At 33.6% G+C, this 23,818-nt stretch overlaps 7 protein-coding genes across 12 annotated transcripts in view; 3 read left to right on the top strand and 4 right to left on the bottom strand.

Annotated features, from left to right (window-relative positions):
* Positions 1 to 2,037, bottom strand: part of LOC126852092 (protein furry) — a 36,464-nt gene extending 34,427 nt beyond the window's left edge. The window contains exon 1 of the mRNA XM_050596554.1: positions 1,504 to 2,037. The gene's annotated coding sequence lies outside the window, so the exon portion shown is untranslated. The remainder of the gene's footprint in view (positions 1 to 1,503) is intronic.
* Positions 749 to 4,213, top strand: LOC126852111 (ADP,ATP carrier protein). The gene is made up of 4 exons (XM_050596595.1): positions 749 to 1,039; positions 2,245 to 2,506; positions 2,849 to 3,083; positions 3,171 to 4,213. The coding sequence occupies exons 1-4, from the start codon at positions 877 to 879 to the stop codon at positions 3,411 to 3,413; spliced, it is 903 nt and encodes a 300-aa protein (XP_050452552.1). The 5' UTR covers positions 749 to 876; the 3' UTR covers positions 3,414 to 4,213.
* A 674-nt stretch (positions 4,214 to 4,887) lies between these two features.
* On the bottom strand, positions 4,888 to 6,092 carry LOC126852118 (vesicle transport protein GOT1B). The gene is made up of 4 exons (XM_050596604.1): positions 5,659 to 6,092; positions 5,447 to 5,538; positions 5,190 to 5,368; positions 4,888 to 5,093 (listed from the first exon to the last, which is right to left on the bottom strand). The coding sequence occupies exons 1-4, from the start codon at positions 5,681 to 5,683 to the stop codon at positions 4,967 to 4,969; spliced, it is 423 nt and encodes a 140-aa protein (XP_050452561.1). The 5' UTR covers positions 5,684 to 6,092; the 3' UTR covers positions 4,888 to 4,966.
* A 591-nt stretch (positions 6,093 to 6,683) lies between these two features.
* Positions 6,684 to 10,906, top strand: LOC126852095 (armadillo repeat-containing protein 8-like). Of its 2 annotated transcripts, none has more exons than XR_007687790.1 (8): positions 6,684 to 6,998; positions 7,128 to 7,201; positions 7,344 to 7,794; positions 7,875 to 8,366; positions 8,500 to 8,791; positions 9,387 to 9,910; positions 10,271 to 10,382; positions 10,468 to 10,906. XR_007687790.1 is itself a non-coding variant. In XM_050596566.1 (8 exons), the coding sequence occupies exons 1-8, from the start codon at positions 6,972 to 6,974 to the stop codon at positions 10,502 to 10,504; spliced, it is 2,064 nt and encodes a 687-aa protein (XP_050452523.1). In that variant the 5' UTR covers positions 6,684 to 6,971; the 3' UTR covers positions 10,505 to 10,906. The 2 variants fall into 2 exon arrangements, 1 of the variants encoding a protein (XP_050452523.1); XM_050596566.1 differs by having other exon boundaries at positions 10,216 to 10,382.
* Positions 10,907 to 11,068: 162 nt separating this feature from the next.
* LOC126852099 (islet cell autoantigen 1-like protein) lies at positions 11,069 to 14,866 on the bottom strand. 5 transcript variants are annotated; one of them, XM_050596572.1, is made up of 6 exons: positions 14,660 to 14,866; positions 13,326 to 13,594; positions 12,820 to 13,162; positions 12,301 to 12,576; positions 11,616 to 12,240; positions 11,069 to 11,502 (listed from the first exon to the last, which is right to left on the bottom strand). In XM_050596572.1, the coding sequence occupies exons 2-6, from the start codon at positions 13,531 to 13,533 to the stop codon at positions 11,386 to 11,388; spliced, it is 1,569 nt and encodes a 522-aa protein (XP_050452529.1). In that variant the 5' UTR covers positions 13,534 to 13,594; positions 14,660 to 14,866; the 3' UTR covers positions 11,069 to 11,385. The 5 variants fall into 5 exon arrangements, with proteins under 5 accessions (XP_050452529.1, XP_050452526.1, XP_050452527.1 ...); XM_050596569.1 differs by lacking the exon at positions 14,660 to 14,866 and adding an exon at positions 14,277 to 14,471; XM_050596570.1 differs by lacking the exon at positions 14,660 to 14,866 and adding an exon at positions 14,277 to 14,471 and having other exon boundaries at positions 13,326 to 13,588.
* Positions 14,867 to 15,897: 1,031 nt separating this feature from the next.
* LOC126852096 (heat shock 70 kDa protein cognate 4-like) lies at positions 15,898 to 19,997 on the top strand. Its single transcript, XM_050596567.1, has 4 exons — positions 15,898 to 16,054; positions 16,885 to 17,135; positions 18,017 to 19,261; positions 19,370 to 19,997. Exons 2-4 carry the CDS (start codon positions 16,931 to 16,933, stop codon positions 19,849 to 19,851), a joined length of 1,932 nt encoding a protein of 643 aa, XP_050452524.1. The 5' UTR covers positions 15,898 to 16,054; positions 16,885 to 16,930; the 3' UTR covers positions 19,852 to 19,997.
* LOC126852125 (uncharacterized) lies at positions 19,947 to 22,316 on the bottom strand. Its single transcript, XM_050596612.1, has 3 exons — positions 21,203 to 22,316; positions 20,423 to 20,952; positions 19,947 to 20,294 (listed from the first exon to the last, which is right to left on the bottom strand). Exons 1-3 carry the CDS (start codon positions 21,891 to 21,893, stop codon positions 20,223 to 20,225), a joined length of 1,293 nt encoding a protein of 430 aa, XP_050452569.1. The 5' UTR covers positions 21,894 to 22,316; the 3' UTR covers positions 19,947 to 20,222.
* Positions 22,317 to 23,818: the final 1,502 nt, after the last annotated feature.

The following is a 23,818-nucleotide window of genomic DNA, read 5'->3' as shown; positions in this document are numbered from 1 at the left end:
ATGTATTACTTAGATTAGGCAAAACTAACGTTTATAATTAACTTTAATTAAGAATGCGAGAGAAGCCATTTCCAAGGACTACTTGTTATAATTGCTAAGACTACTGCTAGTTTTTATTAGCCCTTTCAATTGATATATTTCATTCATTAGATTAATCTTCAAAGTTCATCGTAACCTCGTTACATTGTATTATAAAATATTCTTTCTTTATATATATATATATATATATATATATATATATATATATATACACACACACTTATACACACTTTTAATAATATTTTATTAATCGAAAGAAACAATTGAAGAAGCGATAAATTGTGATTATATTATGCGCATTCCAAAGTTAATTTTCCCGCCATCGCAGGAAGTTCAAAATTTCGAATACCCGCGACGGATCACGGCCGCGATAGGCCGGTTATGGCTGGACAGGACGTCGTCGTCGTCGTCTCGCGGCGCGAGAAGGGGCGGCTTTCGAACGCGAAATTTGCGCGGGTCGCGAAGGATCGGGCGGACGTGAAAAGTAATGCGGCGTATCGCCAAAAGATCGACCGCGAAAAGATAAAGGTTGCGAATTCGGGCGGAAGCCCGGCCCGAGTGTCACGGCGGCGTGTGTCACGGTCCCGAGACACCGCAGGTACGCGACCTGCGATGACGTGCGCTAGCGATTTCGTAGTTGCGCAGATTGATACACGTGACATGCGCGGCTATTCTTAGCGAAGGCTCCCGTCCGTTCGCTCATGACGAGCGATCTCTGCCTCGCTCACTCGTTGTCCGGCGCGCGTCCGAAACACTTAGACATCGGGAGTCTCTCCTCTCTCTCTATCCTTTACGTTACCCGTATTTCATTGACACACACGCACCCAACACCTCACGATGTCTGGTCTCGCGGATCCCGTGGCGTTCGCAAAGGATTTCCTCGCTGGCGGTGTGGCCGCAGCGATTTCCAAAACCGCCGTCGCACCCATCGAGCGAGTCAAGTTGTTGCTGCAGGTACAGCACATCTCCAAGCAGATAGCCGAGGATAAGCGTTACAAGGGTAAGTTTATGTGTTTATATATATATCTTTTTTTTTCTTGTCTCATGTCTAAAAGAATCATGCGAAAAGTACTGGCCGCGTCTCACGCAGACGGTAATGACACGAGAATAATGCGAGAGGAACGAAGTACGGGCGTACCGCGTGAAATTGTCTCCGGAAAACCCGGTACCGTTAATACGGCGCGTGGCGGAATGGCATGAATGGCAGCCCCATGGAACATGTGACAGTAGCCAGTAATCTCGAACGTGCCATTGTTCCCAGGGTGTGCAAACCTGCAAACACGAGCAGGTTACAGCATGACTCGATAGAGGAAGGAAGAGATATGGCCATTATGTAATGCCGTTAGAGGTAGTAACGGATGCCTCGTATATCCCGCGCGCGATAGACTCGCGAGAATATATATCGCGTCGAGAAAGTCCACGCATTTATATAACAAAGGTCGAACATAAATTTCGGCGACTTACATTACATAACTTACGTCGGCCACGCCGAGGCCGATCGCATGTAGATACTCTTCATTCTCATGATGGATCGATATTTCAATAAAACGCATCGTTCAGAGCCAGATGGCAGCGCGTGGCTTCTCCTTCGTTCTCTTAACAGTCTTAACCCCGATCGATGACGGTGCGGTCCAACATGGCCGCCTTTTCGTCGACCACGAGACCGGATTTTTCTGTCTACTTCCACGCGTCACGAATTTATGCCGTCCATTAAGATCTTAAGCTGATTCATTCACATCAAGCAGGAAACACGTTATCGAGACGGTCCTGTCTCGATTTATAAAAAAAAATGCTTAGAAAAATGTCATTATCTAAAATCGGCTGTAAAATTTAATCGGTACATTAAACAATTGTGATTATTGAATGAAATTGCTCGATGGGAAAAACGAAAAAACCATAACTAAAACTACTTATCGATTCGCCGCAATCTTTTTGATTGTTATTTGTACATAGCTAAAATGTGGCCATTCATCAATTTTTAGTACCAGTAAAATTGTATTAAATTTTAATATTATATAAAAAAATCTTTCTCGCATACATTCTTATTTTCCAATCTCTGAAACATTTAAATAACGTTAAAAATTAAAATATAAATTTCATATATGTATATGTTTATTTTTACATTATATCTTACATATGTGTATATATATATATATATATATATTATATATATTATATATTATATATTATTTTCTTTTTCTTTAGGTATGATCGATTGTTTCGTTCGCATCCCAAAAGAACAAGGATTCCTTAGTTACTGGCGTGGCAATTTTGCCAATGTGATCAGATATTTCCCAACGCAGGCTTTGAATTTTGCTTTTAAAGACAAGTATAAGCAGATTTTCCTTGGTGGTGTTGATAAAAACACTCAGTTCATGCGTTATTTCCTTGGGAATCTCGCATCTGGTGGTGCTGCAGGAGCTACATCTTTGTGCTTTGTCTATCCACTTGACTTTGCTAGAACTAGGTAAATAATTACTCGATGCATTTTAAGTCGTATCAATACAAAAATTATTTTTAATCAATAAGTAATTAGTAATTTTAGAGAGGTGAATTGTATTGTAATTTAATTTTATTTATAATTTTTAATTTTATATATTTTTATAAGTACTTTTTTTTTTTTTTTTTCCTCCATCTAAATTTGAATATTTAATTAATGAAAAATAATATAGCCTTTATTATTAGCATGTTTACATGAGTAAATTGTATCAGAGTAAAATGTCATAAAAAAATCAATTTTCTAGCAATTAAGTTTCTAAAAATTCATATTATTGATACTAAAAATTATTGTTGCATTGTCACGTATTAGGTTGGCTGCTGATGTAGGCAAGGCCGGTGGCGAACGTGAATTTACAGGATTGGGAAACTGCTTAACTAAGATCTTCAAAGCTGATGGGCTCATCGGTCTATATCGTGGCTTTGGCGTCTCGGTGCAGGGTATCATTATTTACCGTGCGTCTTACTTCGGTTTCTATGATACTGCCCGTGGTATGTTACCAGATCCCAAGAAGACTCCATTCCTTATCTCATGGGGTATTGCCCAGGTGAGAAGACGATTTTAATTTTGTTGTTTGTGTAGACTCGTGCAGTTTCATCAAACTGTCTTGTTTATTCATTAAAATCTGTTGCAGACCGTAACCACTGTCGCGGGTATTGTGTCCTATCCATTTGATACAGTACGTAGACGTATGATGATGCAGTCTGGCCGTGCCAAGACTGACATTCTGTATAAAAACACTCTCCACTGTTGGGCCACTATTTACAAAACGGAGGGTGGTAATGCTTTCTTCAAGGGCGCATTCTCCAACGTTCTCCGTGGTACCGGCGGTGCGCTCGTACTCGTGTTGTACGACGAGATCAAGAATCTTCTTTAAAGCGCTAAAACGATCCTCGTCTCATTACTTTCACAATCACAAACATCGTCATTATTATCCATACCATCCGATTTGATAGCGATTCCCAGAGACAGAAGACTTGCTGTCAGTAACATGAACAAGTAATTCAGGCCGAGGACGTTCGACGTAGCAACTTGTAAAATGCATAAAACTCGGCAAAAATTGTAAACGTAAAAAAAAAAATAGAAGAGAATCTGCTTAACTTATTGCCGGATTCAGTATTTTCTTGCAACGGTTGACATTACGCGTATTTTCATATTCTATTATCGTAAAAATGACGAAGAGGCAAATACAATCGCGGAGGTATCGCGAACACCTGTTACCTGGAAAATGTTCCACACATACGCGTTGAAATAAATAGACCGGTCAGGATATTGAGTACTGAAAGTAATAATTTAGTGAATCAAGTCAGCGCACGCGAAATCGATGAGAGAGGGGGACGCGCGACAAAATATTACGACGGCGGGGCGCGTAGCTTGGGCCGCCCCCCGCCCTTATTCTCGGCCCGTTGTAGATAATTCATAATTCATAATTAATAAAATATCATTTTAATGATATCAGCCAGTCCATTAAATTTTGGTGGACGATAATTTAATTTCGCACTCCAGACAATTATGTATAAGATAAAGGACGGTACACTCAGAATGTATGCATCTGATCTGTTCATGTTAGGATGCATGCAGGGAAAGCAACAAATCAATAAAAACGATATAAAATTTCATACATTCGGAAATTTTTGTTTTACCCTGTCAATAATAAAAATTTATTTGAAAACTGGATTTAGTCTTCCCTTTCTTTTCACATAATACATCTAAATCAAATTATTTAGCTAATTAAATTATTTTAGTAAAAATTAAAAAATTTTAATAATTATATTAAATATCTTGTTTTAATCCGTTATTAATTTCAATTAGCTTAAGTAATCCAACGTGCTCTTAATATTTTTGTAATATCAATTTCTCTTTTATTTTTTTGAAAATTTAAAAAAGGATTTTATATATATTGAATATAACTTCTCAATTTTGATATATAAAACATCTTATTGATATATGATACATTAAACATGTTTATTTATTATTTTGTCTCAAAAAACATTTATTATCTGGTCAGGGAAAGAGTATGTGCTTTTGGCAATTATTTACTGATTTATTGAGTAATTAGATAAAAAACATTTAGACCGTTACTTCCTTTTTGCATAAAATTTTATGGAATGCTTTACATATATATGCAATTGAGCACACTCTTAACGTAATCAGATAGCATATACAAATTATATTTATGTAAACTAGAAATATACAAATCAATTTATACTATGCTTACTGATATTGTCTTACATTTATAGGAGGTAAATTTTATATATATATATGTATATATTTTTGTTTTTGTACAAAAATTTCTACCTGACAACTAACATTCTAAAACAGGAATGACAGAAAAAAAAATATGGAACATGATATATGATTGTTTTATATACAAGTTTTAAACAAAAATGTGTTGATATTTTTAAAGTTAACATTTAAATTATATAATTATCATACAGTTGTCCTATTGGAATCACCTGCTATTATGTCCAAAATTCGACTGATACCAGGCATATTCAATATAGTTCCTAATAAAGGTACCCTTCGAAGGAAATTTATTGCTACTGGTAGAAAACCACTGGAATAAAAAAAAAAATATATAATAAATTATATTTTTACAGAAATAATTCTTGTATAGTCTAGTGACAAGTTTATTAAAGTGCATCACACTTACCTAAATAGCAATACAAAGCCATAAGTTTCTAAAATCATTCCCACAAGGGGCCAGCCCATGAGCACTACAAAAATACCTCCTAGGAATGAGACACTGGCTTTCATTTTATGTCTTTGAAAGAAGAAATTTAAAGTTCTCCATGGCCCGATTACACACGCAAGTCCCGATATAAACAATAGCTATAAAGAACAATTTAAAAAGAAGTGTATCTAACTGTGTAGAATTTGTTTAAACAAATAGCAAGAGTATAATCTTACATTTCCAATAGCAAGTAAACCCTTATCAAAGAGTAATAATACACCAAGGAATAGAAAAGAAATACCAAATCCTGCCAATCCTACCCCGATCTCTGAAACACATCCCTTATAGTAAAATCAACAGCATTTAATCGTTGTTTCAGATATTTGCCGGCTTATTGTTACTAGTCACGAGTACGATCAATATTTGGTTTGTGAATCTCTGCACTCACTCTGTGTATCCGTGATTTCGAACATTATTTACAAATTGTTCTTCGTGAAAAACCTGCCCGATACAACTGATTTTATTTATTTGCATATATCTACTGCTTACACATGAGCGGAGAAAAACTTAACCTATATCCACGTCATTGGTTATGATGGAGCACAAATTCCCTCACAGGTTATTAGGAGCTTCGTTAGCTGTTTCGTGAACGCCCTTTGTATATACATATAACATGTACGAATAAAAATTTATCAGATCATTTTATTTTTTATTAATTTATATCATACTCATTTATCTCACGAAAATCTGTCTAAAATCATACAAAATCATTTTTTAAATTTATATGATGACTAGAATCAATCAATACTTAAGCACAATACATAGTATATTGTGACTTAAGTTTCAATTCAGTTATCAATCCAGTTAGCAATTTACTCAATCCCATTACTAATATCCTGATTACACATCTCGACTGATTTCGACCACGATTTTTTTATCTGTAATATGCACACATCAAATTAAAAAACAATTTTCAATCAAAGTGTATTTTCTATTATATAAGATAATAAAGAATATACAATTTACAATGATATACATTTGTCAAATGTAATTACAAAAACATACTTTACAATATAATATAAAATATAATTTTTACAAAAAGAATTATAAAAATTGAATTATAAGTTAATATACATTGCTAGCCATTCTAGCCTTTAATACGTGTATTTTCAATTTCCATTGCGATAATTAACTGTTACTGCTATTTCTATAATTCGAATATCAGCGGGAATTGTCAAGAAATGGTGGATCAATCAAACGTTGCTATTACTGTATCCTGTATCACTATTGGCTGCGTTATACGATATTAACTGCCGGCAGTACTGAACTGAAAATATACATTTTACGTCACGTACATTATAGATTTTCAGTACTAGCGATGAATATCGGAACGCAGCCAGTATGTCCAAACTCTTATTAGATGCGTTCGAGAACGTCACGTCGGGTACGTCCGATATTATAGTTGACGTGACGTAAACTATAATATCGGGTGCACTTGGGTGCTCGGGTGACGTTCTTGAACCTCGCAGTCCTACAGGGACTCTACAAAAGTGCGCTCTCGGCGCACCCCGACCCCGACCCCCGAATGCAACCTTCAGAACACGAGAACGCTAGGCTAGAACGCAGCGCACGATCGAGTCGCGAACGTTTCGCGTGATACGCCAACTGGATTTTTGATGATCCTCGTGGCAGTTGCTCCGCGAAGAGATCGATCGAATTAAACGATTCACGAAATATTTATGTGAGAACGCAATCCTACACATGGTCTCGGTGATGCAGCCATATATGGTGAGTTCGATGGCGTATTGGATTTGTACGCGGTCTCCGGTAAATGGTCATTTGACGTTCCAACAGATCTCGTAGAATTTTATTATTACTATTATTTGTAAGATAAAAAATTATATCACGATCTTATAGGACATCGAGAGTTCGAGGAGTTATATCGATGAACTATATTCACCAGATCCGCAGAAATGTCTGGAGGCGATTATGTGAGTGTAAATTGCACTTAACCTTAAGTATGTAACGTAATTTGTTTCCTTCGATCAAAAATTCTTTTACCTGATATGTAAAAATTGTATTAACTTTTAGCAACATGAATATTTTATTTTATTTTTTTTTTTTTTTTTTCAGTTGCCTCAAGAATTCGGTGATTGGTAGCAACAGACAAAAGGGTTCCGTTATAGCTCAGGGTGTGGTACCTCGGCTTTTGCAATTGCTCGGAGATACGTCTGGTACTATAAGCGATCGTGTAAGATTAGAATCTGCGGTAACATTGGGCTCTTTAGCCAAAGGCACAGACCAGCATGTATTGGCGCTTATAGATTTAGGTGTAGTTCCATTGCTTCTTCAAGTCTTGCTTTCTGCACCAACTCCTGAGATTTCTATGGATGGCAAGACAAAGATATTGGACCAATTGAACGAAGCCTGTTTGCGATGTCTGCGTACAGTGTTCCAGCATGCAGCAGCACCAGTTCACTCGATTTACCAAGATCCTGCATTAGTACCACGATTGTTGTCCTTAGCAAGTCGATCAGTTACCTGTCAAGTTTGTGTCGCGACGATTTTGACTACAGCATGTAAGGTAAAGAGATAACATAAAACTTGTGAAATAAAAAAAATATTAGAGTCATGAAGAAACTAATTTGCAAACTTGCTTATTAGACAACAGAGGAACAAAATGCTCTATCCAAAGGCGGAGCAGTAGAAACGTTGGCAATGCAATTGGATTCCCCTCTGTCCGACATTCAATTACCAGCTTTGGCCTGCTTAGCAAACATGTGTTACCAGAATCACATGGTATCTGTTATGGTTGCATCAGCCAGCACGAATACCGTCCATGGTAGATTGGTACCTGTGGCATTAGGCCAATTAATGGGACGTGAAAAGAGCTCGTTGATACAGCTCGAAGCGGCAAGATGCATCGCGTATATGCATAGAGCCGGCGCATTGCCATCTACCGATCCGCGAGTGGTGTATCGCGCATTGCCGTGTCTCGTTCGATTGTGTCATCGAGACCGACCACCACGCGAGAGAGTCGCCGCAGCCGAGACACTTGCATACCTTACCGAAGTTGATACAGATCTGCAGCGTTTAGCATCTATCAGTAATCATTTGATACCGACACTGGCAGAGCTGCTAAGACCACATCCACAAGTAATCCACGATTATATATATATATATATATATATATATATATATATATATATATATATATATATATATTAATATATATTATTTTTTTATTTTTGGTATTCATGTAAAAATGTATACGATTTTTTTGTTCCAGGTCCAGGATGCAACATTAACGCAAGATATGCGACAAGCCGCGTTTAGAGCATTCGCATCTCTCGGTGCTAACGATGAAGACATTCGAAAGCGTATTATTGAAACAGAAAGTCTTATGGAACAAGTTGTCTCTGGTCTTCAGGATCCCGGCGGATCCCGCGTTCGTTTAGCCGCGGTTAGATGTTTGCACTCTCTTTCGAGGAGCGTGCAACAGCTTCGCACTACGTTTCAGGATCATGCAGTGTGGAGGCCGCTTATGCAGTTGTTACATGGAGCAGACAAGGGGTTGGAGGGTAAAATATGATAATACATTTACAATAAGCATATTACAGATTATACTATAATAGATATTGGCAGACATTAATGAACATGTATCTTGCATGCATATATTGCATGTAAGATACAGCATAGTAGATTTAGTCTTAAATTTCGAAATAACAATTTAATCAAAAAGAAAAAGAAAAACATTGAAAAAAGGTATTCATATACATTGTGAATTATCTTTCTTTATTCTATATAAGAACCAAGAGAACTGTAGTATAATAAAAATACACGTATCGAAAAAAAGTTCGTCACCTTTTAAATTTTTTTGTTGAGATTGATCATATTAACATTTTGCAAAAAAGCAAGAAATCTAGTGCAAATATTTCGAGATATAACAAAATTGACATATGTAAATTTAAAATGGGGCGACGTATCTTTTTTTATGCGTTTAGATGAAAACAATGAATACATCCCTATTCTCTTTTCTCTATCTGCATTGTAAGATCATTTTTTCAAAAGAAGAAGAGGAATAAAGAAATCAATGCTTATAATTAGCTGTTATTATTAGTATTCAATCGTCGTTTATGAACTTCTATTAATATTGTTATAATTATTGTACTATAGGTAGAGGCGAAGGTGAAGGTGATTTATTAACTGTTGCCTCGAGTACTTTATGTAATTTACTATTGGAGTTTAGTCCGAGCAAAGAACCAATTCTCGAATCTGGTGGAGTAGAGTTGTTGTGTTCTCTCACTAAACGACCCGAATCCGCACTCCGACTGAATGGTATTTGGGCCTTAATGAATGTGGCTTTTCAAGCGGAGCAACGTGTAAAGTCGCAAATACTCTCGTGCCTGGGCACTGATCAAATCTTTCGCCTTCTGGCCGATCCAGAGTTGAGCGTATTGATGAAAACGTTGGGGCTATTACGAAACTTGCTTTCTACTAAGGCTCACATAGATCGTATAATGGGCGAGCATGCCACTCACGTCATGCAAGCGGTTATCTTAGTACTGGAAGATCCAGAACATCCAGCGGATGTCAAGGAGCAAGCGCTTTGCATTTTAGCAAATGTCGCTGACGGTGACCGAGCTAGAGATCACATTATGGCTAATGACGACGTGCTTAAGAAACTTATGGATTACATGGTTCGTATAGTATATTGTTATTAATACTTTAATATTTTATTGTTTCCATCAATAGAACTTCTTTCTGGATTCTATAAATAAGCTGGCGTTGCTCATGTTTATGGACAGTTGTTTTATTAATAGGGTGGAATAACAAAAAAATTTTGATTTTGATCGCTGTAAGTTCGGTGATGCCAAATATGTGTACTAAATCGATAAAAAATATTCGCATTTTATCTATTAATTTAACTTGATGAATAATCGATTAATTATTAATTATTAATTTAATAATTATCTCATATGTACAGTGTATATATTTTATATAGATGCATAGCAATGTGAAACTACAAGTCGCAGCAATTTTTTGTGTATGTAACCTAGTCTGGAGAGACGAACCCGGTTCTGCACAACGGCAAGCACGTCTAAGAGAATTAGGAATTTATCGTATCTTGCAACAACTACGTCACACGAAAGATACTCAATTGTTGGACAAGTATGAATGATAAATATTACTCCATCCATTATTGCCACTTATTATAAACACATGTTAACAAACCTCCTTATTATTTCCATTTCAGAGTCAAGACTGCCCTAGCGCAATTTTACGAGCCTTGAACTTGAAACATATTTCCGATGAAGATTAGATTTCGGATGATTTCAAGTGTCTTTTTTATATTTGAAATACATTACGACTTTAACATTAATACTGTGATTACCTCGGTTGATGTATAAGTACTTGAAAGTTATAAACAAGATGATATTGAACAAAATGATATTTCTGAGCCTATGCCTGTAACTCTGTCTGTAGTATTTATTTAATTTAATACAAAAAATAACGTGAAAAAATATATACAAATTCTTTGTTATTGAAAGATATGTGTTTAATATCTATTAATTTAAAATATTAGTTTACAAGCAGAGGCTTCAGACGTTATGGATTGATATGCAATAAGAAAAAAAAATTAAGAAAATAAATAAAATCATGAAAAAGATTTGAAATAAACAGAAGTACATATACTTATGTAGTATACTTTCATTCCTTTGTATGGATATGTCTATTAGAACACTATGAAGAAATCCATAATAAATTTATTTATATTGAAGATTTTGTAATATATATTTGAAATATATATATATATATATATATATATATATATATATATATATATATATATATATATGACTAGCATAATATTCAATAAACATTAAATTTTATATTTTTGGTATGTATCTCTAGCTTATATGACAAAATTCATATAATTCAAATAGTTTTGATCTTGACAGTTGACATATAAAAAAAAATCTGGAATGTTAAATTTAAAAGTTTACAAACACACTGGTAATACTGATACAAACTTATACCAAGTGAAAACATTACATTCACTGTGTTATGATATTCATTGATAATAAATGATAACTTGATAGTTTTCCTTATTGTTATAAATATCAAGTAATTCGAATGTCAGGGTAATATTATTATTAAAATGCATTATGAATTAAGCAGAAGCATTACTATCACCAGAAAGATTCTCCATTGGATTAGCCAATGGATCCAATTCTGCAAATAAGTCCAACCATGAGTTACCTTTTTGCTTTCCAGTCTTGTTCTTTTTCTATGAAAAGAATTGTGATATTAATTGTGTAGGGCGTCAGGAGAGAGAGAGAGAGAGAGAGAGAGAGAAAGGGGACATTATTATTATTTTGGACTACATTTATATATACTTACTTTGTCGTCCACGTTATTAGTTGTGACACTCTTCTGTCCCATACCTAGTGCTGCATCTCCCAAACTCTGTTTCAAAATATTTGGCGGTAGGAAAGTATCATTTGATATGCCTTCCCAATCATTATTTGTGCATTGTTGCTTATCATTCAGAATTTCATCGAATAATGCTGCACTTTCGGAAGTCAATAAATTTAATGATTGCTGCTGTTGAGCTTCTGATGATAACAATGGTAAATCAGTTAAATTAAAATTTGTATTACACTCTTCAAATATATCCATTGCTAACTTCTGCTCTTCAGAATTTTTCTTAAATGTGGAATGATTATTCTCCTCTGTTTTTGTAACCGATTGTCCGGTATTATTGGAGATATCTTTTTCTAAGATTAAATTTCCAAAGAACTCTTCAAGACCTTTATCATTTTCTGTATCATTAGTATTATGCACAATTCCGTTCCTCGAAGAATTTGTAGTCTCATCTAAATGTATTAATATATCCTTTGGCTCATTTTCTATATCCAAGAGCTTCTCACTTTGTTTAGTTTTCCCTGAGGTATTTTCTGAATTTGTAGTAGCTTCTTGTGCCTCTTCAACATCATCATGATAATCCATATCGAAAAATGGTAATCTATAAAAGTTGATATAAGGAAAATAACGACATGATGTTTATTTTCATTTTGTAACTCACTTATCCTTATTTTCTGGATCGTCATCACCTCCTGTTTCTTGTGCCAATTTACTAGAAGTTTCAGCCAATTCTCGTACAACTGTGAAATCAAAATGTTGATAGCCTTTGAAGCTGTTTGCTATTGTCGAGTATGCTTGTGCAGATTTCTTTGTAAAATTCAGGAGTGTGGTTTGATATAAAACTAAGGCATGGCTGAACATATTGCACCTTGCCGCTGCTAATAAGTCAACCTTCTGAAGACAGTCAAGGGCCAGATTGTCAAAAATTATTTTGCCCCTAAATTATGACAGATAAAATTTTGCTTAAGCATAATTAAATTTATAAGAACGAACACAATATATAAATATATATATATATATATATATATATATATATATATATATATATATATATATATATATATATATATACATATATATATACATATGTATGTATGTATGTATGTGCGCCTGCACGCGCGCGCAATTTAGATAAATGTGATTATATTTGTATTACATGAATGTTCAAAATGGAACCTACTGTTTAACACGTGCTTGAACTTTTTTAAATCTTTCTACTTGTTTAGATGTATCTGGATCTAAATCTTGAGAAATATTTTTCATCCATGACAGAGCAGCTCGATATTCTGTACGAGCTTTTTCCATTGCTTGCACATTTTGTAATGTATCTTCAATAGCTCTTTGCCTAAATGTTTCTACTTCTTGATACAATCGACCCAAAGGAGCTCTCAATGCAAGTCTTTGTTGACCTGAATAAGATAAGGATTTTCCAACTGCTGACATCATTTTGCCAGCACGAGTTTTATCTTGTTTTCCAGCATCTTTTAAGAAACGTCCCATTGCATTTTCCTCTTGAGCTAAATCTATATAGAATGTTTAAATTATTTCATTATCATAACACTATAAATTTACCCTTAAATGTAAGAGTAAATTAATTTACTCTTACATTTGTTAAAAAAAAGATATACAATACAGATATATTAAAAAATTATAATATCTTTTATTAGAATATGTGTTAAAACGCACTACATAATCTTTCTTGGTATCTGTCAATAACTCTTTGTAAGTAAGAACAAGATTCTTGGATACTGCGGAACAATTCTAGCTTTGCATCCAGTTCAGCATCTGAAGCAATTATACATTCATCCTCTTTTTTTCCCAATCTCCGAGATAAAACCTGTTTCGTCACCCAGAATTGATGTTGCATCTTTGTTATAGCAGAATCATCATGCATATTAGACTTTTGAACCCAGCAATCAAAAGCATTTCCTGATATACCTGGTGCACCTCTGTTACTATGCAAAGATTAAAAATTTTGTGAAGTTTAATCAATACATAGTATGTAATCAAATATAATAATAATCACATATGATTAAAGAAAACATAGGCAAAGAATTTAATTGATAAATGTGATGTATCTCCATTATTACTAAAAAAAAGAAAAATTAATACAATTAAATTTAATAAATTAAATACATTAAAATATATGTGTTCAGGTTTACTTGCATATTGAATAATGATTCAAATAAACTTATCGATCACATAAACATGTTTATTTTTTCTTTTCCCATTAATAATGTGAAAAGTGGAAACTTTGCAAATTCATGGTGCCCATAGATAATATGTCTGGTAAGTCAATTTATATCTAATTTATATATATATATATATATATATATATATATATATATATATAAACGATATTAATAAAAAAATAAATTTATAAAACTTACAAAGATATAATCAGTTTACATGATATCTATTAATAACATGATAAAATATAATAAACTATCATATATTGATTTAAAATAGAGCTTATTTAGATTAAAAAAATGACAATTATTGTCTTTTATCTTCCAAGCTCTCTTTTCACCACTTATATCTTATATGCAACGCGCTTATTGGTGAGATAGTCTCAAGTGAAGCACTCTAAGACAATGAAATCTAGATAGATAAGAAGAAAAAGAGGGGAAAACTTACTAAGCATTCATAACGGAAGAACTGCTGATATCTGGATACGAATGTGGATTAATGTTTACAATCACAAAGCATGAGCTCGAAACTGTATCGTCTGTATCGATTCAAGTATAATCACATAATGTACGTAACTATATTATTCGCTAAGATTGCATTTGTACTGCACAGTTAATAGTTAAAACGTCTAACAGTGTGACGACAACCGGATTATTTCTACATGATAGTTTATCAAACAGGAAGGCCACGAAGGCTAACTTGCCATGTACGACGAGTAACCACCAGTTTTAGTCGACCAATACTGACAATAAAACGGAATAGCGGTGATTTGTGCTTGGATACTCGAAATGGTATTCACAATAATATGTAAGAGAACAAATTAATATTACTATTGTATGAATCAGCTGTTAAACTTCTGTCAGACAATATTTCATGTAATGCGTTAAATCTTTGTAACACTGAACCGTAATCGATAGTAAAGCTTCTTATCTTCAGTCGATTGAACAGAACACGATAAATAAGATATGTAAGCTAAGTCGGATTTATAAAATGTTTAGATGGCGCTGGTATAATTTTTTGTTATATACTTGGTGTATCGTAAGAGCTATTTTTATCGTGCATTTGCAGCGAAACTGTTTGCTTAAATTAGAATCGGAATATTTCATGAAGATCTTTATATATATATATATATATATATATATATATATATATATATATATATATATATATATACACACAAATAGATTATAGTAGTTTCGCAATTCTGATCGAACATTCGCGATTGACTAAAACTACTTTGTTGTTAATCCATCTTCTCTCTCTCTCAATTACTACTTATAAAGAAATTGGGTGTTTATATTCCATTTAAAATTTTTATTTTTCTATATGAAGAGATTTTTAATTGTTCTAAAACAATATATTATTTATCATAGTAATCTAAAAAGAATATTCTCGTTGCCGTGATAAGGAAAAGAATGTTGTTAACAATATATAGAGTATAGAGTGCTCCGCACTGATCTTTTACAAGTTACATAATGATAATAATAGTAATATTTTTATATTTCTTTATCTACAGACATTTTTAGTTTAACGTTTATCATGAAAGGCGAATCGGAGCATTGCCAAAATGGAAGATCGGAAAAATAAAGTATATATATGTGTGTGTGTGTGTGTGTGTGTGTGTCAAAAAATAAGTTTAATTTGATAAATCGCGTATTTTCTCAAAGATTCTTTCCGTCATCGCGCAAACGCGATTGATCTTATTCAAACGAACTGTCGCGCAATTTCTTGCCATTTCTAGAGAAAGTACGCGAATGATTGCATTATATATATTATAGTTTATATTATTTATAATCAAGCATTTTTTATTCCATCGATGCGCTACAATATTTCATTGAAACAAATGGAACGTGATTTGCGCAGTTAATTATAGCCGTAGATATTCTATAGCGTGCGACTCGGTCCAGTATTTTCCTACGTTTGTATCTCTCTGTCCCTCTCTTTCTATCTCGTTCGTTGTACGACGCGCACCTCTCTTTATTTCTCCTACATCCGACGTACGCACCGATGGAAACATCTTGAAGACTCGAGAAATCGCGCCGCGATTGGTCATCCGCAGAAGCTTCGAGAAGCGGGCGATTCGGTATATTAAAAGCGCGGCGCGAGGCTCCCGTCATCAGTTTCATAACGAACGCGACAAGTTCGAGTGTATTCATAAGTGCTTACATTTTAGTACCGCGGACTCGCAAATTAAATCATTTACGTGATAGAAAAGCCACGACAAGGTATAAAATATTCCGTGTCCTGTATATACATTTAACTTTAAATTATAATTTGTTATAAAGTAATCATATATATCGTAGGATAGAGGTTAATTTTTTTCTGAAAAATGCATCGTACTTCTTCCCGCGAAATATTTTTCATTCTTAAATTAAAGATGTTGAAATCGAAATTTTTGGATAGTTTTCTATAATATTATTAAAATTTGCTTATTTTAATAGATTTATTGTACAAATCTGTGTTTTGTCTCATATTATTATAGAAATTTTTAAATTTAAAGTTGTAATCCGGATATATGCGGTATATATGTAAGAAATTATTTATGGAAGTGCAATTTCATTAGAATTTGTTCAGAATGACTAAAAAAAAAACATTATTATTATCTTTAAATGATAATTTTTATATCATAATGTTCGAGATGCCATAATTTTTTTTGACGTATGCAATGACGCAATAATTGACTGTGATGGAAAAACGTTTTCACAAAGTTACCGATATTGGATGAATGATAAATATTATTTATTTATTTTTTTTTTTTTTTACAATAATATATTACATATTTAGAAATATATTGCAATATATTTTTATAACTATAAAAATAATACTACAATTAATATCAAAGAAATTGAATTGGTCGTTCGTCGATTATTCGAGAAGCACAGGATGTTTCGGATACGACCGTGAGTTATTGCGTCGTATTATTTCGAACGCGAAGTACGTGACAATTCAATTGCTTCAACTTCAATCGCTCAAAATTAAATTAATTAAACTGTTTTTTTTTTCTTCTTTTTATCGCGATGCACATATAGCTTACATCATGATATTATGATTTCAGTATCTGATTACATTGAAAAACTACTCGTAAAAGAGGAAGGATAACAATGTCGAAAGCACCAGCAGTTGGAATCGACTTGGGCACCACGTATTCCTGCGTGGGTGTTTTCCAACACGGAAAGGTTGAAATCATCGCCAATGATCAGGGTAACCGGACTACACCGAGCTACGTAGCCTTCACCGACACCGAGAGGTTGATCGGGGATGCGGCGAAAAATCAGGTTGCCATGAACCCCAGCAACACCATTTTTGGTAAGTGAAAAGTTTTCACGCGACATTTATATTTATGTTGCAATCGCAACAACATAATAACTTAATAAGAGTTTCGATATTTTATTATATTTTAAAGAGAGTTCTAAGACTACATTAAATGTATATGTCTTTACAATTTTAACATATTTATTGTTTCACTATTTGACACAAAGAATTATTTTAAAATTAAAATTGGTATTTGACTTTTTTTTTTCATTCTTTGAAATTGAACTTGAAATTGTTCCACATGTAGTGCATATCGATTGTATTTTATTCCTTTAGTGACCTTGCACAATCTCTATAGCATCTACCTATTCGTTGTGCACGCAATTCCCCGTTTGCTCCGCCCGCCCATTTTCCTTTACATTACATAGATTATACATTGTAGCCAGACGTTCTGACATTTATATACGTCACAGTTTTATATAATCTTAATTTATGCCAATGACAAGCGCTATTCACTTATTCGTGTTGGATTGAAATCAAAATATTCACGCGATATATTTTTTACTATATATCGGACATTTGTTAATTTTTTATGTAATGAACGTATTGCGTAATATATTTTTACGAACACACATATTATGTTAATGCTTAATATTGTGATAAATCTTATAAAGTTCTTACAATTAATTAAATTTGCGGTAAGTAAATTCCTTAAAAATTTTTCTTCAAACAAAATTATCTTATAACTATAAATATCAAAGCAGGCAAATATTGGATTTTTTTGGACCAGGCAATAATTCAACGTTCTGCAACTGTTCCTTCAGAGTATCCTATGCAATCCACATCCTCTCATTTCCAGTTAATTGCACGGCATGTTTTAAGAAATATTTTTTAAAGAAAAGACAATTTTTTATAATTTTTACTTCTCTCTAAAGACGCAAAGCGTTTGATCGGCCGCCGGTTCGATGATGCGACGGTACAGAGTGACATGAAGCACTGGCCATTTACGGTAATCAATGAGGGAGGCAAACCAAAGATCCGGGTGTCTTACAAAGGCGAAATGAAGAGCTTCTTCCCGGAAGAAGTATCCTCCATGGTTTTAACGAAGATGAAAGAGACAGCGGAGGCGTATTTGGGCAAGACCGTGACGAATGCCGTTATTACTGTGCCAGCTTATTTCAATGACTCACAGAGGCAAGCGACGAAGGATGCTGGCGCTATCGCTGGTCTGAATGTTCTCAGGATAATAAACGAGCCGACAGCTGCCGCGATAGCGTACGGTCTCGATAAGAAAGCTGCGGGCGAAAAGAACGTTTTAATCTTCGACTTGGGCGGTGGTACCTTTGATGTGTCAATTCTGACAATTGAGGACGGTATCTTCGAGGTGAAATCTACGGCCGGCGACACGCATCTCGGCGGGGAGGACTTCGATAATCGAATGGTAAATCACTTTGTGCAAGAATTCAAAAGGAAGTATAAGAAGGACTTGAGCACTAACAAAAGAGCTCTGAGACGTCTAAGAACAGCCTGCGAAAGGGCGAAGAGAACGTTAAGCTCGTCGACGCAAGCAAGCATTGAGATTGACTCGTTGTTTGAGGGTATTGATTTCTACACATCGATCACTAGGGCTAGATTCGAAGAACTCTGCGCTGATCTATTTAGAAGCACTCTTGAACCCGTCGAGAAAGCACTTAGAGACGCGAAGATGGATAAGGCTCAAGTTCACAGTATAGTTCTAGTCGGTGGCTCTACCAGGATACCAAAGATTCAGAAGTTATTACAAGATTTTTTCAACGGCAAAGAGTTGAATAAATCCATTAATCCGGATGAAGCCGTTGCTTACGGCGCAGCAGTTCAGGCGGCCATTTTACACGGTGACAAGTCCCAAGAAGTTCAAGATTTGCTTCTACTGGATGTAACCCCGTTGTCGTTGGGCATTGAAACCGCTGGCGGTGTCATGACAATTTTAATCAAAAGAAATACGACGATACCAACGAAACAGACCCAAACATTCACCACGTATTCTGACAATCAACCGGGAGTACTTATCCAGGTCTACGAAGGAGAGAGAGCGATGACCAAAGATAACAATATCCTCGGTAAATTCGAGTTAACTGGAATACCACCGGCGCCTAGAGGTGTACCGCAAATTGAAGTTACTTTTGATATCGACGCGAATGGTAAATTCAATATTTCAATTTTTGATTTTTCATAATTAATGTCATTATTTAATATCATATGATTATTTAATTAACGCGTTTCCTATATTTTTATATTTTATTTTGTAGGTATATTGAATGTCTCTGCAATTGAAAAATCTACTGGCAAAGAAAATAAGATCACGATTACCAATGACAAAGGACGTTTATCGAAGGAGGATATAGAGAGGATGGTAAATGAAGCCGAGAAATATCGGTCAGAAGATGAACAGCAACGGGAGAGAATTACTGCTAAAAATGCTCTCGAATCGTATTGCTTTAACATGAAGACTACGATGGAAGACGACAAGGTTAAAGATAAGATTGATCCGTCTGATAAGGAAAAAGTTATCTCCAAGTGCAACGAAATTATCTCGTGGTTGGACGCCAATCAATTAGCGGAGAAGGAAGAGTTTGCTGACAAGCAAAAAGAACTGGAAGCTATTTGTAATCCTATTGTCGCGAAACTTTATCAAAGCGGTGGAACACCCGGTGGTTTCCCTGGTGCTGGAGGAGCAGGACCCAACCCTGGCGCTGGTGGTGCCGGACCAACCATTGAGGAAGTCGACTAAATCGATTATCACTTTGTTCTCTTTTTTTCAATTCTTTTTACAACTTGAACAACATTTCATCTCATTATACAATTGTATTGTTATTTATGTTTAACACTATTTAGTTTATTTGTAGTAAAATAAAATTTTTTATTTTTTAAAGATTATGAAGAGTTAATTTTGATATAATGATAAACTTATAATATTTATTAGAAATTAATAAATAATATATATATATATATATATATATATATATATATTAGTTTAGTTTAAATATTTTGTATATATAAATTAATATTTGTAGGAAGAAGATATAATTATCTTTATCTTTTCTATTTTTTAACGCTATTTTTTAAGGCGCGAAGAATTTCTTATAAGCGTTTCCTATTGGATTATATGTTTCGATATTCAGGTCGATAAAATTGAACGAGGATTATTAAATAAGTGGTAATCACACCGATGAACTGAAAGAGAAATTATTATTATTTATTTTGATATATAGTGCTGTTAATTATATATTATAAACCAGAAAAGAAGAGTTAATCTGTTCTTTGTAGATAGATCTGTACTTGTAAATAGATTGTATACTCACACCACTAAGTAGAGCATTATTCATTTCGAAAAAGTTGCAAGCAGTAATTGCTACTCGATGCTGTTGTAATTGAATCGAAAAATCATTAACCTCGTTTCTGACACAGTCTCGATCTAGGTTTTTACGCAGGAGATTTTCTATGGCAATGTAGTTTAGATTATAACTGCTATTTGTAAAATCTTGCTCGCCGTCTTGGTTTTCCGGTGGTACTTCCAGATTTGATTGATTTCTTGTACCGTTTAGTTTATCAAGATTCGCAGCGTTATAATTTAATACAATCGTATACATAATTATTCCGGTTTTGTCAGATTCTTGACGCGCGAGCGTACAAATCCAACACATTAGGCCGAATTGCACAATGTATAAAATCCAAAGAATATTATTTATCAGCATGAATGCGTAATTTTTTTCTACAACGCCCATATAAATTCTGAATAGCGTAGCCACGACCATGGTGAAACAATTTGCCGAGCAAAGGAGAAGATGAAAACCGTAAATATCGTTTATCATGATGACTAAATCACAAATTCCTGTATATAACAGAGAATTTTTAATTCGACAATGTAACATTATAAATTTTACTATCGTAAAATCTTTTTTATAAATTATAAACATAAACACATATTGAATTATATCTTGAATTTTACGTAAATAATAATATATTATATTAAATATATATTAATATATAATACATTATCGAGGAAAAAATAAAAGGTATTAAAGTAATATTTATCTTTAAGAAGATTATAAAAATATTCTTAATAAAATACGAGCACTTACCCGTGTGTAGTTCTCTGATGCATCTGATTTTATGCGTAATCCATGATGCATTAAATTGCTTATCTAATTGCACGATTAATTCATTTATCGTTTGAAATCTATGGTACAGCACATAAACGATAATATCAAAGATGAAACTATTGATCAATGATTGAGATATCGTATAATAAAGCAGCAAGTCGGATGCGAAAATATCTTCGGGATGTGTAAAATAATAATACACAGCATGTATGATTAGAGATAAAGGTCCGCAAGCGAATGTCGTGAGAATAGCCAGTACTTCGACATTTTTTATCGGTTGATTGTTCACAAATGTTTCTCTTCTGATCTTATGATCGAGATTCTTCATTTTGTTCATTAATTCAGGCCACTTATTGTATTGCCTAATACCGTGATAAACATAATAATACGCCGATACATAACACATCACTTTGTTCATGTAGTACATGATCTTGAATATATCGCTTTTGAAGACGTTACCAAAGGTGAAGAAATCTATCGCACCGTAAGCCACGATAACGGAACATACTCCAAAGTGAATGATACGTAGGATTATCGTAACAGTTTTAGGACACTTTTGTGGACGTGCAACGCCGACGCCTAGGAACCAAGAGACAAATACTACTGGACGTAAAGTATGCTCTATTGAGGACAAGTTGTCTTCCACTTGCACAGAGATTTCTTCTTCCATCTTTTATCTCGAGTTTTCTTATTAATTGATATGTTTACGACTGTGAATGATTATATCAAAGTTATATTTTTAATATAGAATACTTTGAAGAGAAAGTGTTGAAATAGTGTTGAGTTTTTTAGAAGCAATGTGTATAAGACGCTCTGAAAAGTACACAGTTCGTTTTTCCTCGTATATCAGATAGAACAAAGGACACACATAACTATTGTAATATTAACGAAGCTCAGATTGCGTGCTATTATCTATTCTAAGCATAACACGGTTTTAGTAAATTAAATCGATCTTTAGGCAAAGAGAGGAACAATATACATCTTTAATAAAGCACAACATTTTGAATAATGGAAGCCTCGCGTTAACTTTTTGAGACACATGTTTTTTTCATAACCGTTATTTCATATTATATTGATTTACGTTATATCGATATATATGTTAACTATATATATATATATATATATATATATATATATATATATATATATATATATAGTAATTAATGTGTATATATATATATTATAACACAAAAAATAAAATAAGTGACAAAAAGAATTATTTTAATTCTCTTCAAAATATATATTTATGAAATATGACTTTTATAAATATGCAGTTTTTCTAGTACTTGTACGTAAAGTACTTACCTCTTCGATGAGAAATTCAAGACTGTGTCTCAAGAGATTAATACTTCGAGTTTAAATACTTCGAGTATAAAGAAAGCAAATTAGAGCTGAATTGAGTTAAATCACCCTCATAAGACCTTTACCCTGATACATATTCACAAATAACATGTGCGATCACAATGTGTTATTAATAAAGCAGTGCTTGCATTTCGTTTATAGATGTCGATCATCTCGATCTATTTATACGTTGATTTATCGTCGAATATCGATTTCTAGAAATAAATTGTTTTCTATTCACTTAGTTGAAAAACAAAAGGATTACTTAGTTAATATTCACTTAATATTAACTTAATAAGTAATCCTTTTTTCAACTAAATGCAGTCCCGATTGAACAATGCCCATTTCAAAATATCTCCAATCTGTTCCATTTAATATGCTTTTGAAATGAGATTTAAGCAATGATTATATATGGGCCTTAGAACCTTCTTGATATATCGGCTTTGATTAATTTAGAAATTTTTTTGCGAAACTTAGTTAGTTTATAAATTCTTTGGCTGATAAATTACCATTGAATCTGAAGAAAATTAATAAAAATGGTTTAAGGATTAAAATTAATTTCTATTGGTGATATTTTGCTTGTCATTATATGATACAATCTAAAAAGAAATAATCGCATCTACAAGTATATATGCTTATATCGAAAAACGAGCTTTATTTAGCTCAACGACTATATTACAATCTTATGATACAGTAAACATTTAAAATAGGGGTAAAACGATAACAGTGTACATCGACTTTTATAAATCAGGCGGCAAGTCGAGTATTTAATATTTCGGAAAAATGCAGCCTGCGTGTGATATAACTTTATATTTCCTCCTTTGCATTAATGATAATAGATTAATCGACTAAATCGAGCCTAATAATCAGGTGCGATCATTGCCGAACACGTAAATATAGGTATTTTATCTTTGTGTTAAATGTATGTCTCATGTGTGTGTGGACTTGTGTGTAAGTACATATGCCTATACAACGTTCACGCTATGTAGCACGTATGAGTGTATGAACATCCTGGAGTTTAAAGCGACACACTCTTTCTCTTTTCATTCATCTTTTTTATTATTTATTCGGAAAAGGCAGCGAATCATCCGAACACGAGAATGTCGTTTTGCTGTAATAAATAATGTGTTTCTAACGTTCATCTGATTCCGTAAATCTTCATTACAAACGTAATTGCATCGCGTATGATAATTTCTCCTAATGATTTGTGTTACTACATTTTATATTTTTCATGACTCTAGCGATCAAAGATCA

Source organism: Cataglyphis hispanica, chromosome 9 (assembly GCF_021464435.1).
Source record: "Cataglyphis hispanica isolate Lineage 1 chromosome 9, ULB_Chis1_1.0, whole genome shotgun sequence".
Lineage (NCBI taxonomy): Eukaryota > Metazoa > Arthropoda > Insecta > Hymenoptera > Formicidae > Cataglyphis > Cataglyphis hispanica.
This window is presented reverse-complemented; position numbering and strand designations above follow the sequence as displayed.